Source organism: Ursus americanus, chromosome 31 (assembly GCF_024610735.1).
Source record: "Ursus americanus isolate L20-20 chromosome 31, mUrsAme1.1.p, whole genome shotgun sequence".
Classification (NCBI taxonomy): Eukaryota; Metazoa; Chordata; class Mammalia; order Carnivora; family Ursidae; genus Ursus; species Ursus americanus.
The window spans coordinates 6052940-6073210 of NC_142157.1; the positions used below are offsets into that span (position 1 = coordinate 6052940).

Genomic DNA, 20271 nt, shown 5'->3' on the forward strand with positions numbered 1-20271 from the left:
TTCAGTGATCAAGATGTGTTTAGCTTGTTTGAGAGTAGAAGTGAAGCCATGTTTTAGGACAGTCAAAATTTAGTGGTTTATGACAAGGAGGATTCAAAGTCTGTCTCTTTCACAGCAGCGCTGTTTACAGGGAGAGAAACGAACGCATCTACACACGTTTGCATGTAGATGAAATAGTCCCATTTATTTGGCTTGTACTCAATAGGATGTCACCATTTTTAAGTCGCATCTCTACTTTTTCAAAGCCCTCGTTTTAAAATCCGGAAGCTAGTGTTTTGCATCCTTTGTTTGGATTCAGCACCATACTGTCTGCTCGGCCCCCGGTGGGTAATGAGGTTATTAGCACGTGCTCGGCCGCAGTTGGGCTCTCTCCTCACAGACCCAGTTAATAAAGACTTGCTTTGCCACAGGAGTGCTTGGATTTCCTGAGTTGCTCATCTTGGGATTAACTTGTGAGAGTTTTCAAATTTAACACATAAGAAGCTGTTTTGATTAAAACCGCACCTGACATAAAACACTTTTATTGCTGGTGTGTTTTGCAAGGCTCGAAAGTAAAACCCTAAATTTAACGCCATTTTGAAACATTTAATGAAGATTTAATACAATTCAAGTTTCCATTATGAAGCTTCATTGGAACAAGAATTTATTTCACTCATCAGTGGACGTTTATGGAAAGCCTGCTATTGACAAGACGTTTGTGTACGCACTCTTGCCGTAGATACAAAAATGAGTGAGATACGATTTCTGCCTACAAAGAACTCTCTCCTGGGCATGACAGGAAAAACATGTAAACATGACTAGTAGAATTTTCTGGCCTTCCTTTGGTCCTTCTAGCTTTCTAGTTTGGAAAAGTTGCTAAATTCTCAATTCCTTATTTTGTTGCACATAGGACTTAGACCTGCCAGCCCTCTGGTTTTACTTCGTCAGTAGTTTTCTTTTTGCCTGCTTGGCATAAATGGAAGCAGGGGAAGGATGCTAAAACCGTTGTGCACCCGTTAGGTGACACGCAGTGCACAGAGATCACCGCACTGATCTTTGCTTCTTAATGATCGTTCTCTTTCCTGCCGTTGCATTTTCCATACTTTCTTGGTTTTGGTGTAAAGCTATATCTTTGTTAAATACTTTTTTCATTAATGAAAATTCAGACCCCTTGGGAGAGAAAGAGCATGCATGTGTCCCTGGATCTGTGTGGATACAAAGTGATACGCTGTAATTTCCCCTTTATTATAGGAACATAGGACTTGCCATACTGAATCAGACCATTGGTCCACCAGTTCCTGTAACCTGCGTCCTGCCTCCAATCCCTGATGCTTCAGAGGAAGGCTGAAAAACTAAAACTAAAAAAACCAAAAAACCCCCAAATTCACCTAGTGACCTTTTGAAGTGCTGTATATAATGGGTTGAGGATTCCTTCATTTTCTTCCTAGTCTGTTGCCCTGATTTTGTTAGCTGTGGCTTCGTCAGTCCACTTCCATTTGCATTATTGTTGTTTTCCCTTCCCTCCTCTAGAGATGTAATGGACTTTTAAGACTACAGATGCTTTCCCCTGGGCAGCAACTTCCCTCCCAACTCTGTACTTTGTGATGTACTGTGCGTGCCCTTTGGGGGGGGGGCGGTGAAAGACTCTCTACCCTTTGTCGGTAGGCCAAGTTAATGTTGAACGATTTGGATATTTTCTCAACAGAGTTTTTTACATATTCTACTGGAAACTAGGGATCCTTTTAGTTTTGCCCTGAGAAATGGATATGCTTAACCCGATCTCTCTTGAATTTTACAAATTCGAGAACTCAGGTCTTCATCAGTCCCTATTCCATTATCAGTGGCCCTAAGAAACAAACAGTTTGCTAAGTCAGTTCCTACCTAAAGTCCTGCAAAGGGTCTTAGCTTACAACAAAATACCAAAACAGGGTACCGAATATAAGATAATAGAGCACTGAATTTCCGTTAGCAGAAATCTATCGCACTAGTATTTGTTGATTTGCACAGTATCTAGGTACATGGGAATCTCTCAGGTAGATCTTGTTTGCTTGCTGATTGTCTTCTGTACATTCAGAGTAACTCTTACGTAGACACTACTGGAGGGGATGGTATTTACTTTTGATCTGCTCTGTTTCAAACAGACCTTTGTATTGAAATTCCAGCTGATTACTTTAAGAAATGACTCACTGTATGGAAACAGGGTGAATTTTCACCTAGAAAAACTCTCCTGTGAGACTCTAGGCCAGAAGGAGCTTGGAGGCTTTCTAACTCATTTCTATGGGAACGTATCTCAGGAGAAAAGCTTCTAAAAAATAAATCAAAAAAGGAAGAGATGTAAGACTTGGCAGGATGTCAGGGGTCATCAGCCGCGCTCTCCCACTTAACAGATAAAGGAACATTGTCACAAGATCCCGTGGCGATTTTTTTGTTTTGTGTTGTTTTTGGTTATTTCCTGTTTCTAAAAGTAGCCCTCTCTAGGGAATACTGAGACCACACAATAAGTATTAGTGACATCCATTCTTCATTAACGTCGGTTTATCCATATCTTTAAGCAGAAGGCATTAGACGGTCTCCAGAATCTGTTGTGTTCTGGCAGCCACTGTGTTCTAAAAATCAAAAAAGCTCATCTTTGAAAACAGCCTTAGAGATCATTTACTCCAGCTGAATTGTCTTCTGTTCAGAGGAATTAGGGACCAGAGAAGTTCAGTGATGAGTCTGAAGCCATAAGGTTTCTGTGTTCCTGAACCACTTGGGATGTATATTTTCCTGAGTCATGAGTCCCACATTACTTCAACCTGGATCGGTCTCCCTAGGTTTTGGTCGGGTCAGCGAGAGTTATGACCAAGGCAAGATTTCTGTATGGGCCTACTTGCCACTAATCATGGGTTTTAATCCTGAATAGTCATCAAAAAGAAATCTCTAGAGAGCCTACCTAGGATTTCTTCATGGTAAAAGACTTAAAAAAATGTTATCTCCTAAATTGCTGAACCGTCTTAACTAATATTCATAAAACAATAACAGGCATGGTTAATTTAACCAACATGTTCACTAAAATACATCACAAGTTGACATTTTGGAACATGGGACCTTAATTTTTTTTCCCCCAAATTTTCATCTGAAGAAATTTTCTGTTCAAGGCAAAACCAGAATCTGGTGTATTCGTTTTAGAGTTTAACCTCAGTAGTTTTTATAGTCAGACATTTGTGGTGAGTTAAAAAATAATTATGCTCAGCATATTTTTATCTTGTTAGAAATTCAACATTGAGAACTAGAACATTAATGTTATTTTTATTGTGAGTCAAATCACTGGGAAAGTTTTCATCTGTTTCTAGTGTCATGCATGGTATTGCCTTCTATGTAAATGTACCAATGAATAAATGTTTAGTAAACAATCATTTCGTATCTCATTGTTTCACTCCTCTGTGAGATATTGACTGGTTTAAATTTTAGTTTGTAGTTTGTCAGTTAACTAGTTGAGGAAGGAGGAATATTTATCCATCAAAAAACAGATCAAAGACTTCTCAGGTGGCCATTGGCAGGTTTCATGTTTACGATGTGCCGGGTACCGCACACATCATTAAGAGGTATTGTCTAGGTGGAGTTTGGTAGAACATAGAGTGAGATAATTTAGTTGTCCGTTACTCCCAATATATCCCTGCATCCAGATTCGAAAACTGTAAGTTGGGAAGCTGATGAAAAATGTGAATTCTCAAATCTTTTGAAATATTAGCCCCTAGAATCATTTGTGAGAGGAAAAACCAATTGTTTTCTTACTATTAGGAAAATTTCTTACCATTTATATATAAAATTTTGCATCACTTAAGGTACAATATTTCTACTCAACACAGTATATTACAAAAAAAGGATTGTCATATGAAGAACGATTCAATGTTCCATATTGCTTATTAGGCCGTCTCTCAGAATATATTGTGGAAACCCAAGAGTTTTCGTTTTTGTGTTTAAAAGCGAGTGCACTATAATTATATTGTAATTTTTCCTTCCAGTAAATTTTGCCTTTGTGAGGACTTGGCATTTAATGCTGTGACACGTGCCTTGTCAGTGGCGAGCTGTCAGGGCTAACTCTGGTTTTGTCATTCTGTACACTTTTTGGGCAAAAAAGTATGACTTGAGAAGGAAATATTTCTTTTGGTGATAGTCCTAGGATGTCCAGCCTTATTTATGAATAATAATTTTTTAGACAGATTTCTGTCTTTCTGTACTGAAGTCCTCAAACTCAAGTTGTAGTAAACAAATAATTTGAATTCAGGAGAGGGAAACAAGCTAAATTTGATTTGCTTTATAATCATGAGCATTCATAAAAAGTTGCTACTTTTCACAGTTTGTCAAAATGAATGCATTTCAAATCAAAATAGAGTGTTTTTCTTGATAAAATGCTGTGTTGATGTTTTAGTGAACATATAGTATTTCCATAATAGAGTAGTCGGTGCTAAATAATGAACGTATTCGAAACGTCTAGCACGTCTTCTTTTGTGGGTTGTCCTCAAAAGATACATATCAACTTAATTTTTGTTCTTTTGTTGAATGTCTAGAATAATATGTATTTTAGAAGTCCTTCTAGCCTATATATGCCATCCCATAATTGTCAAAATGGTGTTAAAACAAAAAGTCATCACTTGCACATTCTTATGAATGTTTATTTTAAAAATTAGATCTTAAGCCTGATGTTAAAATGTTAAAAACTCTCCACATGTTGCTGTGGTGCTATTTTAAAAAGTGGTTTATAATAAAGGGAAAGAGCGCCCTGTGTAAAGTGTAAAATGGTTCTAGTGTAGGGAAAGGACAGCAATCCGTTTTATTTGGGTAGGAGCCAGTGGAGCTGGCTTACCAGATTTGAATATTGGACTTAAAATGAGACTTTTCCCATCCTGCTGTAAGGTGATGGGGAAATTGTCGATTCTGGCTCTCTCAGGAGAGCCAGGCCAGTGGGTCTACATCATACCCTGATGTGTGTTTCTGTGAGCATGGACTCTCTTGATGTATCCACTTGGACCAAAGCCTTGTCCAGTGAGGTCTTACTCAGAAGTATGGCACAAAATTTGAGGAGGAAGCCAGAAGAAGTATGGATGTTTTGGGGAGGAACATGGCATCGTTTGGACCCCAGCTTTATCTTTAAGGATTCAGGGCCTGAATGATGATTTTCTCCCAAGAAATACAAACGTCTGTCATGCTGATCCATGCACCTGAGCAGATTTCCCCGAAAGAAGCTCATCGGTATAGACAGTTGTGAGTCTCTCCTTACCAAGAGCGTTATATCCGAATTGAATAAGTGAAAATGTACAGCCCCCACTGCCTTGGCCTGAAAACCTTTGCTCAGTTAGACCCTGCCTTTTCAAGATCACTTCCGCCACCTGCCTGCGAGGTCTCGATTCTGCAGGTACTCATCTTTGAAGTGTCACCTGAACGTACCAGGAGCTTTTCTCCATCACGAATTTATTGATGTTGTTGCCAATGTGTAAAATCAATGTCATCATTTCTCCTACCAGAAAAGATCATATTCATCATTCAAAGCCCAGCCGTGAGGTTAACTTTTGTAAGGATCCCCAGCGTCCTCTGCCTCCAGCCACCCAGGCAATTACCAGCCCCAGTGAAGGCCACAGTCCTTTTAGCACGTCCTTCACACCACCAATCAGTGATCACTGTTTGTATGTCTGTCTCTTTCCCTAGGGTGTGAGCTATTTGGGGGCAGAGATTTAAGTCTGTCTTACATCCTTGATACACAGTATGCGCCCAGCAAAGAGTGGGTGAATCATTGATGCAAGTCTGCAGGACTTCTCTATAAATTTCCTGGTAACATTTTTCAAAGGACCTTCACAACTTAGATTCTGTGTAGCATTTTCACGTTAGAGGACGTTCTGGAGATCATCTGTGGCTTTAGGAAACCTGAATCCAGTGAAATTGAACACTATGCCAAGAGCTACAGAGCTGCCGTGTCAGAGAAGGAAACACACTCGAGCCTCCAGTGGCCATTTTTTTTGTGAAAAATGAATTTCCTTCATTCTATTTTGTTCCACCAGATTGAGCAGATGTTTGGAAATTTAGACTTTTTCTACTGCTGTAAAGTATTACCATTCATACGCATAGATATCTTAGATCTACATCTAGCATTTCTCTACCTTTTTTTTCCACCGGGCAGGTAAATACCAGCTGTCCCCTACGGTGAACATGCCCCAAGATGACACTGTCATTATAGAAGATGACAGGCTGCCAGTGCTTCCTCCACATCTGTCTGACCAGTCATCCGCCAGCTCCCATGATGACGTGGGCTTCATGACAACGGACGCTGGCACGTGGGCGAAGTCTGCAATCAGTGATTCAGCAGACTGGTAAGATCGCACTCCGGGCTTGGAACACATTTCCTTAATTGCCATCACCTTCATTTTATTTTTAAACGGTCTGTCATTAAGCACAGTTAATCACATTTGTTTTATGGCCGTGTTCTGTTTTCATGGTCTTAATACTCTTAATTATCACTCTTTTAATAAAAGATTCCCCTCCACCCCATAAACTTGCCCCGTTGTTTTAGCGTGTCCAGGGCTGTACTTCCCACCTCAGCCAAATCTACGACAGAACTACCATTCACCAGAAAGACCTACTCATTCGTAAAGCTCCGCTGTTATTTTAGATGTTTTAATTTGATGAATTTTTTTTTTTTTTATTAAGTCAGTGCTAAGCCAATCTCTGAGGTGAGTGAAAGTTTATAACAGATGACTTTGGTCAAATGCATAGTTGCTATGTTCTTGGAGTGGGAGGAGGCTTTTTAAAGGTTGGTTGGTTCGTTCAGAGTGCTGTACTCCTGCCATTTAAAATGCTTCCCACTTGCTTCTAACATTGTGACTTTTGGGGCAGCCTATTGCTGTTTCTTTCCCCCAAATCTTCCAAAACAGAAAAAAGCATTTGATATAATTGAGCCAGTGCGTGGCCCCTGAGTGTGGATGTGTGCTGTAATTTGCATGCCTCGTAATTACACACATCCATAAGCCAAAAGGCAAGTCCCTCCCAGGGATGACCTTGTGAAGTTGTAGTGATAATTAACATAAGCCACGTGAAGCATTATACCAGAATTTTCTTATTGCCCTTTCTCTGGGGGTGTTCCGTGAATACATCAGCGAAATGATATTTAAATGTTACAGCATTGTTCCTTCACCACTTACCCGTTCTCTTTTCTACTCTTACCCAGACTTGTGTCAACATTCGGTATTAGATCGGAGGAGTCTGGGGGCCCATTGTTGATTTGTGTTAACATTTTAGTGGTCATTTTAGCAGAGTCACCTCTCCCCGGCCCTCTTCCCCCACTCCTTACAAAACCACACAAACATCCAGCACGTGTACCTAGGAGTTCTGCAGATGTTTTCTTGGAATAGTCTTACCTGTTATTTGGATCCTTGAAAAGTCCATCTCTGTCTTTCCTTCTTTTTCTTTTTTAAAAAATTCTCTTATTGAAAACACAGGATTTAAAAAAGAGCTACACTCCAGCCTGCATGATAATAGCGTATCCGTGAATGAGGTTTTTGGCTCAACATACGGGGGGAAAGTACAATATAAAGTAAAATCCCATTTGAAATCCGCAGATGCTGTTCCATTCACTGCTGCAGTTTGTATCTCTTTCTGAGAGAGAAAGCAACAACAGGGAAAGTAAGGCTTAGATATTGGCAGTATTCAACTCGGGGACAAAAGCCTTTGAATCTCCACCGTGATGGGGATTGTGAAGGTGGCCATAGGAATAGATCTGTTCAGGGCCTTCTAAAGTACTGTATTGGTGAAAATAAATAAGTAACTAGCAGGAATAGATTGTGGCATTAATTTCCCTGAGGGCATTGATACAGTGGGGAGGACTTGCGTGATTTTGCTGTGGGGAATGTGGAGCAAGGAAAAGAATATGAATGAAGGGGTTATCCAAACAAGAATGGCAGCTGTTCCGAATCACAGCAGAAAATGTAAGCTTTTCCAGCCTGACAATATCTCCCTAATCCTTGATGAAAATATTATGAAAACAAAAGGGCAATAAGACAGGATTAATAACTGGAATTTTAATGACATTGGGGGTCAGGGTATGGTTACATTCTTTAAAGAATCAGCTGTCAGTTTTGCAATCGAACTTGTTAAGTATTCAGTATACTGTTTATTGTGTCTGAAATTAGTTTAATGGGTATATTGATAGGGAAGAATTAATTATGTCATGGTTTAAGAATATTTAGTTATTTTAAGACTTATTAACTTACAAACTCATTTGACATTTTAAATTGTGTATGTTTACAGTTCACTACACAGTTGTGGGAGGTAAATATGTCAAATGGCTAAACTTCTGTTAACGAATAGAGTATACTTTTTTCAATCCATTAATTGATTTAGGGAATGTTAGCAATGTTTTTAAGGAGAAACAAGGTAAAACAGCAGATTCTAATCTTAGTGGCAACATAATCCCAAGGATATGATATTAGCTTAAAAAATATGCCAATATGTGGTTTTCGGATAACATTGGCACCAACAATTTATATTTCTTTGAAAAGGCTCTTACCAATCATTTCTATTAAAAGTATATTTCATGAGCAGAGTGACTGAAAAGATCAGCTTTCAACAGATGAAAGAATTATTCTTATTGAAAATATGTAATTTAGAGTTTGCTGTTGCAAAATTGGGTCATAGTTCTTATCATATGGGTTTTTAGTTTTCTTATCATACGGGTTTTTAGTTTTCACTTCTGGGACTGTAGTTTTCAACTGGGGTGTATGTGGAAGTTACAAGCTTAATATTAAGTATAGTCGTATCTGAACACTACTACATAAACATAATATGCAAGCATATACAAATTTAAGAAATATGCATAAGCAGTATGTAATTGTGTGTATAACACAGGCTGTAGCTGTAAATACATGCATGCACACATTCATATGTACACAGCATGCAAGCTTAGCAGTATGTGAAGGGGCCCGAAGATTTCAAAAATGAATTCAAAGTTTTACAGAAAAAACACGGTGTGTTAAAAATGAAACGACTGACTATAGAATGCAGAGAAAAGACCGTTTATTAGGCATAACGTAGAGTTTTACCACATAAAGTTGTTCTGGCTCTGGGCTGAGTTCCCAGTGCCCGTGGGATACAGCCTTTCTCTTCTCAGCACCTGGACCAGGACAAGGGGGAGGCAAGCCAGGTGCCCAGGATGCAAAATATAAGGAGGAAGTCACTCTTAGGTGTGGACCCTGAACTTGCATGACCGTGAGAGTGAGTGCTTCCTTAAATGTGGAGTCGTGGGCACCTACCTTGTCTCATTCCAGGGGCCGTGCTCCGTACTTGGTGGGAAAGATCGGGAAGGAGTGTTCAGTTCCCCTGTGTGGTTTTTGTTTTTTTGTTTTTTAAAGATTTTATTTATTTATTTGACAGAAATAGAGACAGCCAGCGAGAGAGGGAACACAAGCAAGGGAAGTGGGAGAGGAAGAAGCAGGCTCCCAGCAGAGGAGCCTGATGTGGGGCTCGATCCCATAACGCCGGGATCACGCCCTGAGCCGAAGGCAGACGCTTAACTGCTGTGCCACCCAGGCGCCCCTTGAGGACCCTATTTCTGTTATCGTAATTTGTATTACGTTGATTATTTGCAATAGACAGTCTTTGTGGGTGATAGTAACTTACTTTGTATGGTGGTTTGCAGTGTACAAAGGGCTTTCACATTATGTCCTTGAATTCTCTTACTGGCCTTGTCAGATGGGTGAGGCCGCTATTCTGTTAATCGAGCATATTAATACACGTGGGCCCGACACATTTCAGGTCACTTAACCTGAGGGCGAAGCATTTCGCTTGATGTCTTTCTTTTTACAATTTTTGCTTTAGCTCTTCTCTCAGAGCCAGCTATCATTTCACGCACAGTAAACTGCAGCTACATTTTTGATGGATATCCAGACCAGATGACTCTCCTTTAGCAGTATGGATGGTAATTGTCTACGGCCATACAGGGTAGAGAAGCTTGCTTCCATCAGAAGCATGAGGAAGGCTATCATCAACCCAGCTGACATGGCGGAAGCAGCCCCTCACCTTCTAGTATGTTTAGCTCGCTGTGGAGGCGTTTTCTGCTACGTGGCCGGGTGGGGAAGGTGGCTGGGTGCTGACCCAGGAGAGCTATGTATTTACTCAGTGTGCCCAGCGCACAGACAACCTTACTGTATGAACTGTGCTCAGAGCACGTAGCAGTACTCTTCAAAGTGTTCACAGATTTTTACAGGTGGGAGTGACCCTGTGTCATCCCTTGCCACGTCCACTGGGAAAACTCTTCCAGCTGTATCCTGTTACCGAGGATTTGCCATGGGCTTCTTCTCTGCTTGAATGACTTTCGGTGTCACCGAAATCAAATGTCATCTGGGCTTAGTCGTGCTTTTTCTGCCTCCCTTCAGTACTGATCGTTCTCCCATCTCTGCATCCACAGCATTGGCTTTGTGCTCTTGGTGTAGTATTTTTCGTTAGGCACTTGTAGAGAACAGAGATCGTTTTGTTTTTATTTTTTTAACTTTGGTCCCCAGCACAACACGTTAATCAGAATAGGTTCTAATAAAGATGTGTTGAGTTGGTTTCTTCTCAGTTGAATAAATATTGCGGAGAAACCACAGCCTCGTGAACCTACATGCCACAACGGTGTTTTTCTCTTTTCTGAAACACAGGATAGAGGATACATACAAAGACCAGACAAATTCTTTTTGAAACTTCTATTTGATTGCAATTCATACAGTCCCTTGTTTGCTGCCAATATTTGTATTCGTATACGAAAGTTTTCCTCAAATATTCAATCCTCCCAGTGTCTAAAAGACATCAGCCTTATCTTTTTAAAAAAAGATCAGATTTTATTTATTTATTTTAGGACAAGCCCATGTGAGTGGGGACGGGGAGTAGTGCAGAGGGAGAAGGACAGGCAAACTCCCTGCTGAGCAGAGAGCCCAATGCAGGACTTGATCTCAGGACCCTGAGAGTCAGACGCCTAACCGCCTGAGCCACCCCAGCACCAGCATCAGCGTTATCCTTGATAATCACTTAGAAATAATAATGGATAGGAGAACAGAGTGAAGAAGCTGAAGGAAAGAGAGCAGGAGAGAACTCACATGGAGAAAGAGTTACTCTAAATATAAATTAATTTTGTATTTTCCTATCACTTCCTATTCAGCCACAGTTTTTTTTTTTTTTAATGGACTGTATTTATGTTAGTTGAAGCATTTCTAGGCATACACATATGCATACCTTCATACACACAGGTATATATGATCTTTCCTGAAGTTGGATGTCCTCTATTTTTAGTAAATGTTTTTATGTTTATCTTTCTCTTCACACCAGCTCTTTGAGTCCAGATGTTGATCCAGTTCTTGCTTTTCAACGAGAAGGATTTGGACGCCAGAGTATGTCAGAAAAACGCACAAAGCAATTTTCAGATGCCAGTCAATTGGATTTCGTTAAAACGCGAAAATCAAAAAGCATGGATTTAGGTAGTGAGTACAATCTCCATGAATCTTTATCTAAATAAGGTTTAGATGCTTTCAGATTAAAATTAATAGTCCCAAACACATGTCTGTTTACTTTAAGCAATAGAGAAAATAAATGTGAAATGTGGCAATTTGGCAAAAATTAGTTTTTCTCTGAGTTTGCGATAACCATATTTCTCATAAGTGGCATGTTTACATATGTGCAATATGTTAATATATATGTTTCCTGATGATAAAAGAAACAAACACATGCATATCATGCTATATTCCTGCATCTTTATTTGAAAAGATGAAATGTTTTAACATTTTGGCTGTTAAAAACCAATTTTTTGAAATAGTATTTGGTTGGCTATGGGATTCTTGAACTAGAAGAAGTAGTTTTGGAGAGAAACCATTATCTCAATCCATGTGTAGAATTTGGTTACTTCATGATATCTTTGTTTCACTGCTATTCTTTAAGGTTTACTTAACAGAAGCTCTTATGTGTTGATAATTAAGGCATGTAATTGAAGTAATAATTTGAGAGAATATTTGTTGTAGAAAGTATTTGGAAGCAAATGGGAGGAAAAAATAACCATAGTTGTTCAATCAAACACCAATCAGGTAGTGTCTCTTTTTAAATCAAAATCCACCAAAAAAGCAAACAAAAAAGTAAAATAATTAATTATATCTATAAACTGATCAAATGATTTACAAAACCTTTGTTAATCAGCTGTAACTTATTTATGCTGTTCTCTGGTGGCTGTGTACTTCAAGACTAAAAGCATTAATTTATCACATGCATAAAAGAAAAATTTGGCGATGCGTTGCCTTGGCTAATTATGATATGCTAACTTATAAATAACACACGTGTCTGTGAAATGAAATGACTGGCATTTTGCATGGAGACACTGCTTTCCCCCCCCTTTTTTGATTATGAATGTTTGCTTGATGTTTCATATTATTTGCATGAAATAGTACCTAAGAATGATCACCTAACTGAAAAGATCCGGAAATGGTTGAAGCACGTTGGGCTGTGGGGACTAACTGCGCTAACCAGTATACATTTACCTTTTAACAGTAGCTGACGAGACTAAACTCAGTACAGTGGATGACCTGAAAGCAGGTAAGAATGGACAGTTAGGCCGTTGCCATAGAAACTGTGGTCCAAGGAGCTGATCATAATTATAGAGCTGCCAATCATATTGCGTGTAAACCTAAATAGTCCAGTCTTGCATGGGTGTTTTTATTGTAGGAAATCAAACTGTACAAGAGAAGAAAGATTTTCTGTTAGAAGGAATTTACCAGTGTAGCGCATACTAAGTGCAAATATAATTCAGTGTTTCAAAGATGTTAAAACAACCTGGAGTTTAATAGTATTTGTGTAGAGGTGTTTTGTCACAACTAAATACAAATGCAAATCCTGAAAACAGGATCCTCCTAGTAGACTGTTAAGCGTCTCAGTCGTTTGTTAGATGCCTAGCTTGACGTCCAAACAGTGATCCTCAAAGTGGTGATTTTGATTTGAAGGATAATAGCATAAACATAAGTCGTTTTCACTGAAGGACAGTGTCCAATGTTGCTATCTTTATTTGCTCGGAAAACCTTAGTTCTTCTTCAGATGCAAGAATTAGCTCATAGTTGTCTGACGTTGAGTTAGACTATATAATGCACACAGCTCCTTGTCTTGACGCTGCGAACCTATTTTAAAGTTTTTTGGTTGTTTTTTTTTTAACTCATTAGGGCTTGCTTCTGAAATGCTGCCTAGATCATTATGTGGCATCAATAGATTATATTGAACTGGGTTTTTCATTGTATTAGAATTTACGTTTTATGTTATTTTATAAAAATAATCACAGAAAAGTCTTCATGTGTAATTAAAATAATGTGCTTTGTACAATGGCACATTTATGATTTATTATTATAAGTTTGGAATAGTGTTTTAATTATTCTAGATCCAATATGATGTAGTCACATCACTTAGCACTAATTAGCTTCAATTCACCTTTTTAACCTGCAGTAGTAATTAGTTTTAGCCTGCTTGAGAAATGTGTATCTATATACATATGTAAAGATTAGTGTGGACGTGGTTGGAGTTTTCACATTCTGTAGAGTAAAAGATAGATTGTAAAAATTATATCCAATAAATCATAAGATTAACCGTAGTGGAAGGCAATTAACTATAGCTTCAGCCATTATTATGTAGTTATTTCTCTGATCAAACGTGAAATTCACTGAAATTCTGTAAAAGGGCTAAAGGAAAACTATTCGATAGTTCATAAATGTAAATTACTAATAAGTTCTGGAGTTAATAGCATTCAGTACTTTTAAAGAAGTGAGCCCTGTCCAAGTTAATGTTCACAAAAGCCAACTCGAACTTCTTAGGTTAAAGAACATGACTTCATAAACTATGCCAGTCAGGTAAAGTCAGGAAAATATTTAATTTGACCAACTCACTTTTACTAAAAGGAAAAGAGCATTAGTGCAATTAAAAAGTAATAATGATGTTATCCAGAGTTTAATTGAACACATAAAATAACTTTCGTGGAGAGAAGACAGATTTTATTATCTAATTCCATCTTTTGTTTTTATTGTGTTTTAAAATGTTGGGTCTAGGTAAAAAAAAAAAAAAAAAAAAAGCTTTTCCTGTTCTCTTTTATTTCCCCCACTATGTGCCATCGATCCTACCAGAGTAAGCTAGAAGACCTTGGGACACAAAATCATTACATAGACACCACAATACCTTTTTTTTTTTTTTTTTTTTGGTCTATTGGTTTAAAATCTACATGAATAAAATGGCTAAACTAGATCTTTTCCACGTTGAAATAACGGACAGTGAACAGATTTTCAGTTATTTTTCTTTCTTGAGTTCACTTGAATTGCTAAGATGATCATGATTTTACAGGTCAGTCCAAAGGTTTTTGGTAGAACCACAGAGGCACTCAGCACAGATCATCTGTCTAGCCATAAGCCTTTCATAATGAAAATTGAATTCCATTTCCCTTTGCCCTTGCAAAAGACATCCTCTACTTTTTTTCGGCAAGAGAGGTATTAGTAGGTAGTAGAAAAATAGGCCTAGGGAAAATAGTATGATTACGATTTTCCCCTTTATTTCTGGATTTAAGGGTCTTTTTTGACATTTGGGGGGTAAATTTTCTTTGTGAAAGAAAAGAGAGGATAAGAAGAGAATTGGGTTTCTGGATTGGGTTTCTAACAGTTTAATCTTTGAATATAAAACATAAGCAAAGTATCCTAATGACCTGATTTATAAAGAGCTTTAGAATATTATTTTAAAATTAAAAGACGTTGATTTGTGTGTGTGTGTGTAACTAAGACTAATTTTTGCCCATACTTTGTATAGAGAAAGGCATTTTTAATTTTCATCCCTAGTAAATGCTAAGCTTATCATGTCAGGGTTCTCAGTAACCCTCATTCAAGAATCTTAACGTATTACTTAACAAAATCTTTGTTAAAGTTTCTTTGACAAGCATCATACTGCAATGTATCATGTCCATGTTACAAATTAGAAGTCTCTTTCTGTAAAGGACCAGATAGTAAACAACGTAGGCCTTGCAGACCGAACAGTCCCTGTAACAATTACTTCATTCTGATGTAGCATGAAAGCAGCCACCGAATATATATGAACAAATGGACATTCCAGGTTAGGCCTGTGGTTGACTGATCCGTCTTATAGATTCACAAATTATAAATTTTGACTTTTTGTATAACTTTTTACTCTGAGGATTTTCAACCATCCATAAATATAGAGGCAGTAATTCATCGATTTCCTATATACACAGTACACATGATGGCCAAAATGTTATAGTACAGTGTTATAATTTCAGAGAGAAGAGTAGATAGTCTTAAATTATGCTTACAAAGTATCTATTGCTTATTTATATTTTCATCATTGTTTTTTCACCAGATTTGCCTGTATGTGTCTTAATACATACATATATATATATATTTATGTATATGTATATAAATATTTATATGCATGTATATATAGACATACACTTATTTTAATAAATACTTATGCTATTTCTGGATTTCATTATTAAAATGTTTAGTGCTATGAGTATATTAAGTCAAATCTCAGCTAACTTTTCATAAAGAAAAACAATATACCTAAGTGATGTTTTTATGAAAATCTTTACTGGAAGCATGAAATCTTTATTGGAGAAATATAGATAGATATGAATAGACACACATGCATATATACATACACATGTCCTTTATGCTCCCAAAAAAGTGCCAAATATTTGCCCGATAAGTGTTTATAGATGCAAATGCAACTGGTAGGTTATGAAAATTGATATGCATAAGTTATTTGGAAAAAGACCTTCCCTGTGCTAATTCTAGGAAATATAAAAGATCCCTGCCTACGAGTGATCTTTTCCTGTTCTCTTTGACTCCTTGATTTCTTACTTTTTGTTTAGTTCTGGAACAAACTTCCTTTCCCTTCCTGTGACATGACTTTTATGGGTATTTAGAACATGAACTTGTCAAAAATTGTAGTGCTATCAAGAGAAAAAGTAAGATTGATCATCCTAGAAAGAAACATTTCATGGGAATTTTTTGTCATAAAACAATCAAATATATACAGTCCTGCACTGAGAAAGTTCAATAAATCATCTTTTTCTCCCAAGCACGATAATTGATGGAATATTATTTCTTCATTAGAGTCACCTGTCTGCCTTTCTGCCTGTGTTACATTTTTGACATATTTATTCTAACAAAAACTGCTACCCCATTGTGAAAATTAGGTGAAAGATGTAATGTAAGTGGATCTTAAAAAGATAATTCTTGTTGACTCTCAGTTTAGTAACTTTTATTGTTTTCTACCCCGAGCCATGCAAAGCCCATGCCATAATTATTTGCCTTCTAGGTGATAACATATCAAGGCTGTGCCTTAATTATTGATTAACATGTGGGCTGACGACCCCACGTACAGATACACGACCTGCTCTCCCCTACTTTCCCTTTTTTTTGTACCTGTCTTTTTAACAGTGTCAGTGACAAGCTAGTTCTAAAGCTGGGTTGCCCTGGTGGTGGTACAAAGCTGGCATTTCGGTCATCGAGAGGCAGACTTCATCTGTCTCTGAGGGCCGGGTTGGGCGGTGACGGATGAGGCTGTCTTCCTTGCTTGAAGAAATCCGTTTTGATTGCCTTCTGAAGCTTGGTACTACTTGTGCTCTCTCAGGCCTCCGTGCCCCATATCCTCCAGAAACAGCCAAATTGTTCCTTCCCTCAATTCTCCCCGGCCATCCTACTGAAATTTCCTTCGTTAATTGTGAAGTGTTCTTTCCTCCGCTCATCACTTCTTCCTCAAGCAGCTATTACTCCTGAGCCTGGAGATACACGTCCTCATGTTCAGCTCTCGAGTCTCTCCTCCTTGACTGCTCCCTAGTGAGAGACCTTATGTAATTTGTTTCTATTCGGATCGTGCATTGGCCTTTCCAGAGAACGTTAATATTTCCCAGAATCCGGTTTCTGCCTGGTGCCGGGGTGCCCTGCTTGTCTTAGTGACTAGTGGTCTTTTGTGCTCGTTTTACCTACTGAGTTGTGTGAACCCGCAGTGTAACGAGGAGGAGAATTCCTGGAGCTCGTTGAGGTGAAAGTTTAGTTTCTGCCGTAAATGATTTCAGTTAAGTTACAAGGCTTATCTTGGTCGCTTATCTAAGCCTTCTCATCATCCCTACTTCTCAAGTGAGCTTCTGGGCTATTCTGGTTCTTCTAGATTATTTACATACTTGGAGCAAATGATTTGACCAAAATGTTATCTCTTGAGCTAAAAATAGAGACTAATAACTTAGAGTTTTTCCTAATGAAAATAGAAAACATAGACTAAATTTAATATATACTTGGGAAAAATTAAAATTAGTTACTATTACTTTATTTCTATAACATTTGCATCCACACTTTAGAACTCAGCAAATAATTAACGCCCCTGATGTTTCCCACAATCCGAGATATTCGGTATATAATTCTCACCACTAATTCTAACTAACATTTCACTTTTGTAAATCTCCAAGGTTCCCCCAGCAGAGATGTAGGACCTTCCCTGGGTCTGAAGAAGTCGAGCTCATTAGAGAGTCTGCAGACGGCAGTAGCTGAGGTGACTCTGAATGGGGATATTCCTTTCCACCGCCCACGGCCGCGGATAATCAGAGGAAGGGGCTGCAATGAGAGCTTCAGAGCTGCCATCGATAAGTCTTATGATAAACCTGCGGGAGATGATGATGATGAAGGCATGGAGACGTGTAAGTTTACAATGTCTGAAAGCATAGCAATTACAGACAGCTCTGGGGAGCAGCAGTTCTTAAAGTGTGCTCCAGGGAGCCCTAGGGATCCCCATTATCCTTCAGAGGGATCAATGAGGTCTGAACTTTTCATAATAATAAGATGTCATTTGTCTTTGTACCTTTGTTCTCTCACAAGGATACAGTTGGGTTTTCTAGAGACAAGTCATCTGATATTGCAGTCGAATGAGTGCAGAACAGATAGAAGAACCTGTCTTTCCGGCCGGATAGTAAAGAGATTTGCTAAATTATGAAACAGTGCGGTTGTTTGCACTCATTGTTTTTGGCCGGTACAATTATCGTTTTATGAAAACAATTTCTGTTAACATAAATTTTGTTTTTTTATAAAGTAATTTATATTTTTAGATCTTCTCAGTTTTAATTCAGTAAATACTAATAGAGATAATCCACATAAAAATTATTTTGAGTCCTTCGTAATTTTTAGGAATTTAAAGTTATCCTGAGACCAAAATGTTTGAAAATCACTGCTATAATGTGATATCTTCAGTGACTATATGTAATGATCTATGCTTTTGAAAACGTATTTTTGTTTTATTTTTATGAATTACTCTTGCGTCCCTTGATCTGAACTAGCATATTTGTATATGTGTACATTTCAAAATTGCAGAATATTTTAAGCTAAGATTACTGAAAGTCAAAGGTTATTATGAGTGAGCAATATGTTTTCCATAGAATATTGAGAAAAAAGTAATATTTATAAATATGTTCATGTTATGGGGAGCTGTCTGCATAGTTAAACATTCGTGGCATAAAAATAACCATTCCGTTGGTTTTAAAAATCAGAGAAAATCTTCAGTATCTTTACTTAGAAGGGGCTTAAGAGCCCTAATAGTAAAAGCTGTTGTTCAGAATTATTACTTTGTACTTTAGTTTTTAACTTCAAACGTGACTCTGTGTACTTAACTGTTGTTAGGAAGGTTAGAGACACTGCTGCTCACGGTTCAGGTGGAGACCAGAGAGCATTTACGTGGGTTGTAATTCACTTGCAGTTTAACTTTTGGGTCAGCTGCTCCTGTCATAAATACCTAAGGAAGACTGTGGTGGGATGGGGCACCTGGGTGCCACAGCAGTTAAGTGTCTGCCTTCGGCTCAGGGCGTGATCCCGGCGTTGTGGGATCGAGCCCCACATCAGGCTCCTCCGCTATGAGCCTGCTTCTTCCTCTCCCACTCCCCCTGCTTGTGTTCCCGCTCTCACTGGCTGTCTCTATCTCTGTCAAATAAATAAATAAAATCTTAAAAAAAAAAAAAAAAAGACTGTGGTGGGGAAGAAAAGTTTTAGATAAAAATCATACTCTGAAGAGACTGAAAGCGAAATTACGTAGTTTTCGCCTGTTGCACATATAATGTGTTTGGGAAGACGAAAACTGCCACAATGGAGCGTGCAAAGCAAAACTTGGGGAGAGCTCTGCTCTACCTCCCCTCCCCCCGCCTTTCCGGCGCTTTACCTCATTCTCCATCTAGAGCTGGATGGAGCTTTTTCACTTTATCCAGCCAGTGATTTCAAATGTATGCAACCTATTCTTGCCAGATGAAGAACATATTTCGTATTTTTGCTGCCAAGTCTGGGCTCCAAGATCCTGAGTCATACGCGCTTTCAGCCCTCTTGAGTTTCTTCCCACTTTATCAGTGGTTCCCCTGCAGCCTCACCAGTATGCCTTGTGCAGCCCTACTATGGTAGCGTTTTGCTTCTGTCTGTCCTGGGTGTGTATTTGCTAAGACATATTAGTACCTTGGCCCCTCACTATTAGTTCTTTTTTAAGCTTCTACAGTTTATGATGCTTTTGAATTTTTTTCTTGTTCTGGTTAAAATGTTATTTAAATTCACTCGTAAATGTAATTTTCTCACATGTAACACTCATTTCCAATGTATCAGGATGGAATAAATATCAACACAAGGCACGTTTTTAATTCTGATAGGAACAGGCTTCAGAGTTTCTCACCAGTGTGGAGAGACAACTAAATTTGTCCCTATACAAACTTAGTTTCTTTTTATAATTCGAAATAACTGGTTTAAATACATTATGTTAAAACTTTTTCATTCAGCTGCCATTGAGACAAAAACAAGCAAATAGACAAATTACGTTTTGTAAACCAAAGAGGAAGTTCTGGACAGGAGAAGGGAAAGACTTGTGCGTCTACGACCACAGAGTGCTGTGTTTTCCAAAAAAGTCCTGAATTTTCTTTCTCCAGATCAGTCTCTTGAACTCAGGATACAAAAAAAACAAAACAAAACAAAAAAAAAACAGACAGACAGCTGTTGTACATCTCAGACTTTCGCGGTCTGAGTTGTGGAGCTCGCATCAGTGGAGCGGAGTGGGCACTCGCTGGGATTCAGGCGACTCGCATCCTAGTCCTTATTCTTCTCGTGAATTTGGGATTCTGGTCAAGCTACCTCAAACCCTTGGGCTTTAAGTTCCTCGTTGTGAAACTGAAGATTTGAACAACTGGGTTGTTGATTCTCAAAGTTGTGTGTTTTGACCTCTGGTCAGGAGGGGTGCCTCAGTGGCTTCGGGGGA

The 20271-nt window shown here is 38.4% G+C and overlaps 1 protein-coding gene across 15 annotated transcripts in view; it reads left to right on the forward strand.

The window, feature by feature from the left end:
- PARD3 (par-3 family cell polarity regulator) overlaps window positions 1-20271 on the forward strand; it is a 636797-nt gene that overhangs the window by 411535 nt on the left and 204991 nt on the right. For 6 of the 15 annotated variants that reach the window (XM_045786400.2, XM_045786399.2, XM_045786394.2 and 3 more), the window contains 4 exons: window positions 6134-6323; window positions 11308-11459; window positions 12514-12558; window positions 17468-17695. In XM_045786400.2, the coding sequence (XP_045642356.2) occupies window positions 6134-6323; window positions 11308-11459; window positions 12514-12558; window positions 17468-17695 (615 nt within the window). The remainder of the gene's footprint in view (window positions 1-6133; window positions 6324-11307; window positions 11460-12513; window positions 12559-17467; window positions 17696-20271) is intronic. The other 9 variants (XM_045786403.2, XM_045786402.2, XM_045786398.2 and 6 more) reach the window with 5 other exon arrangements.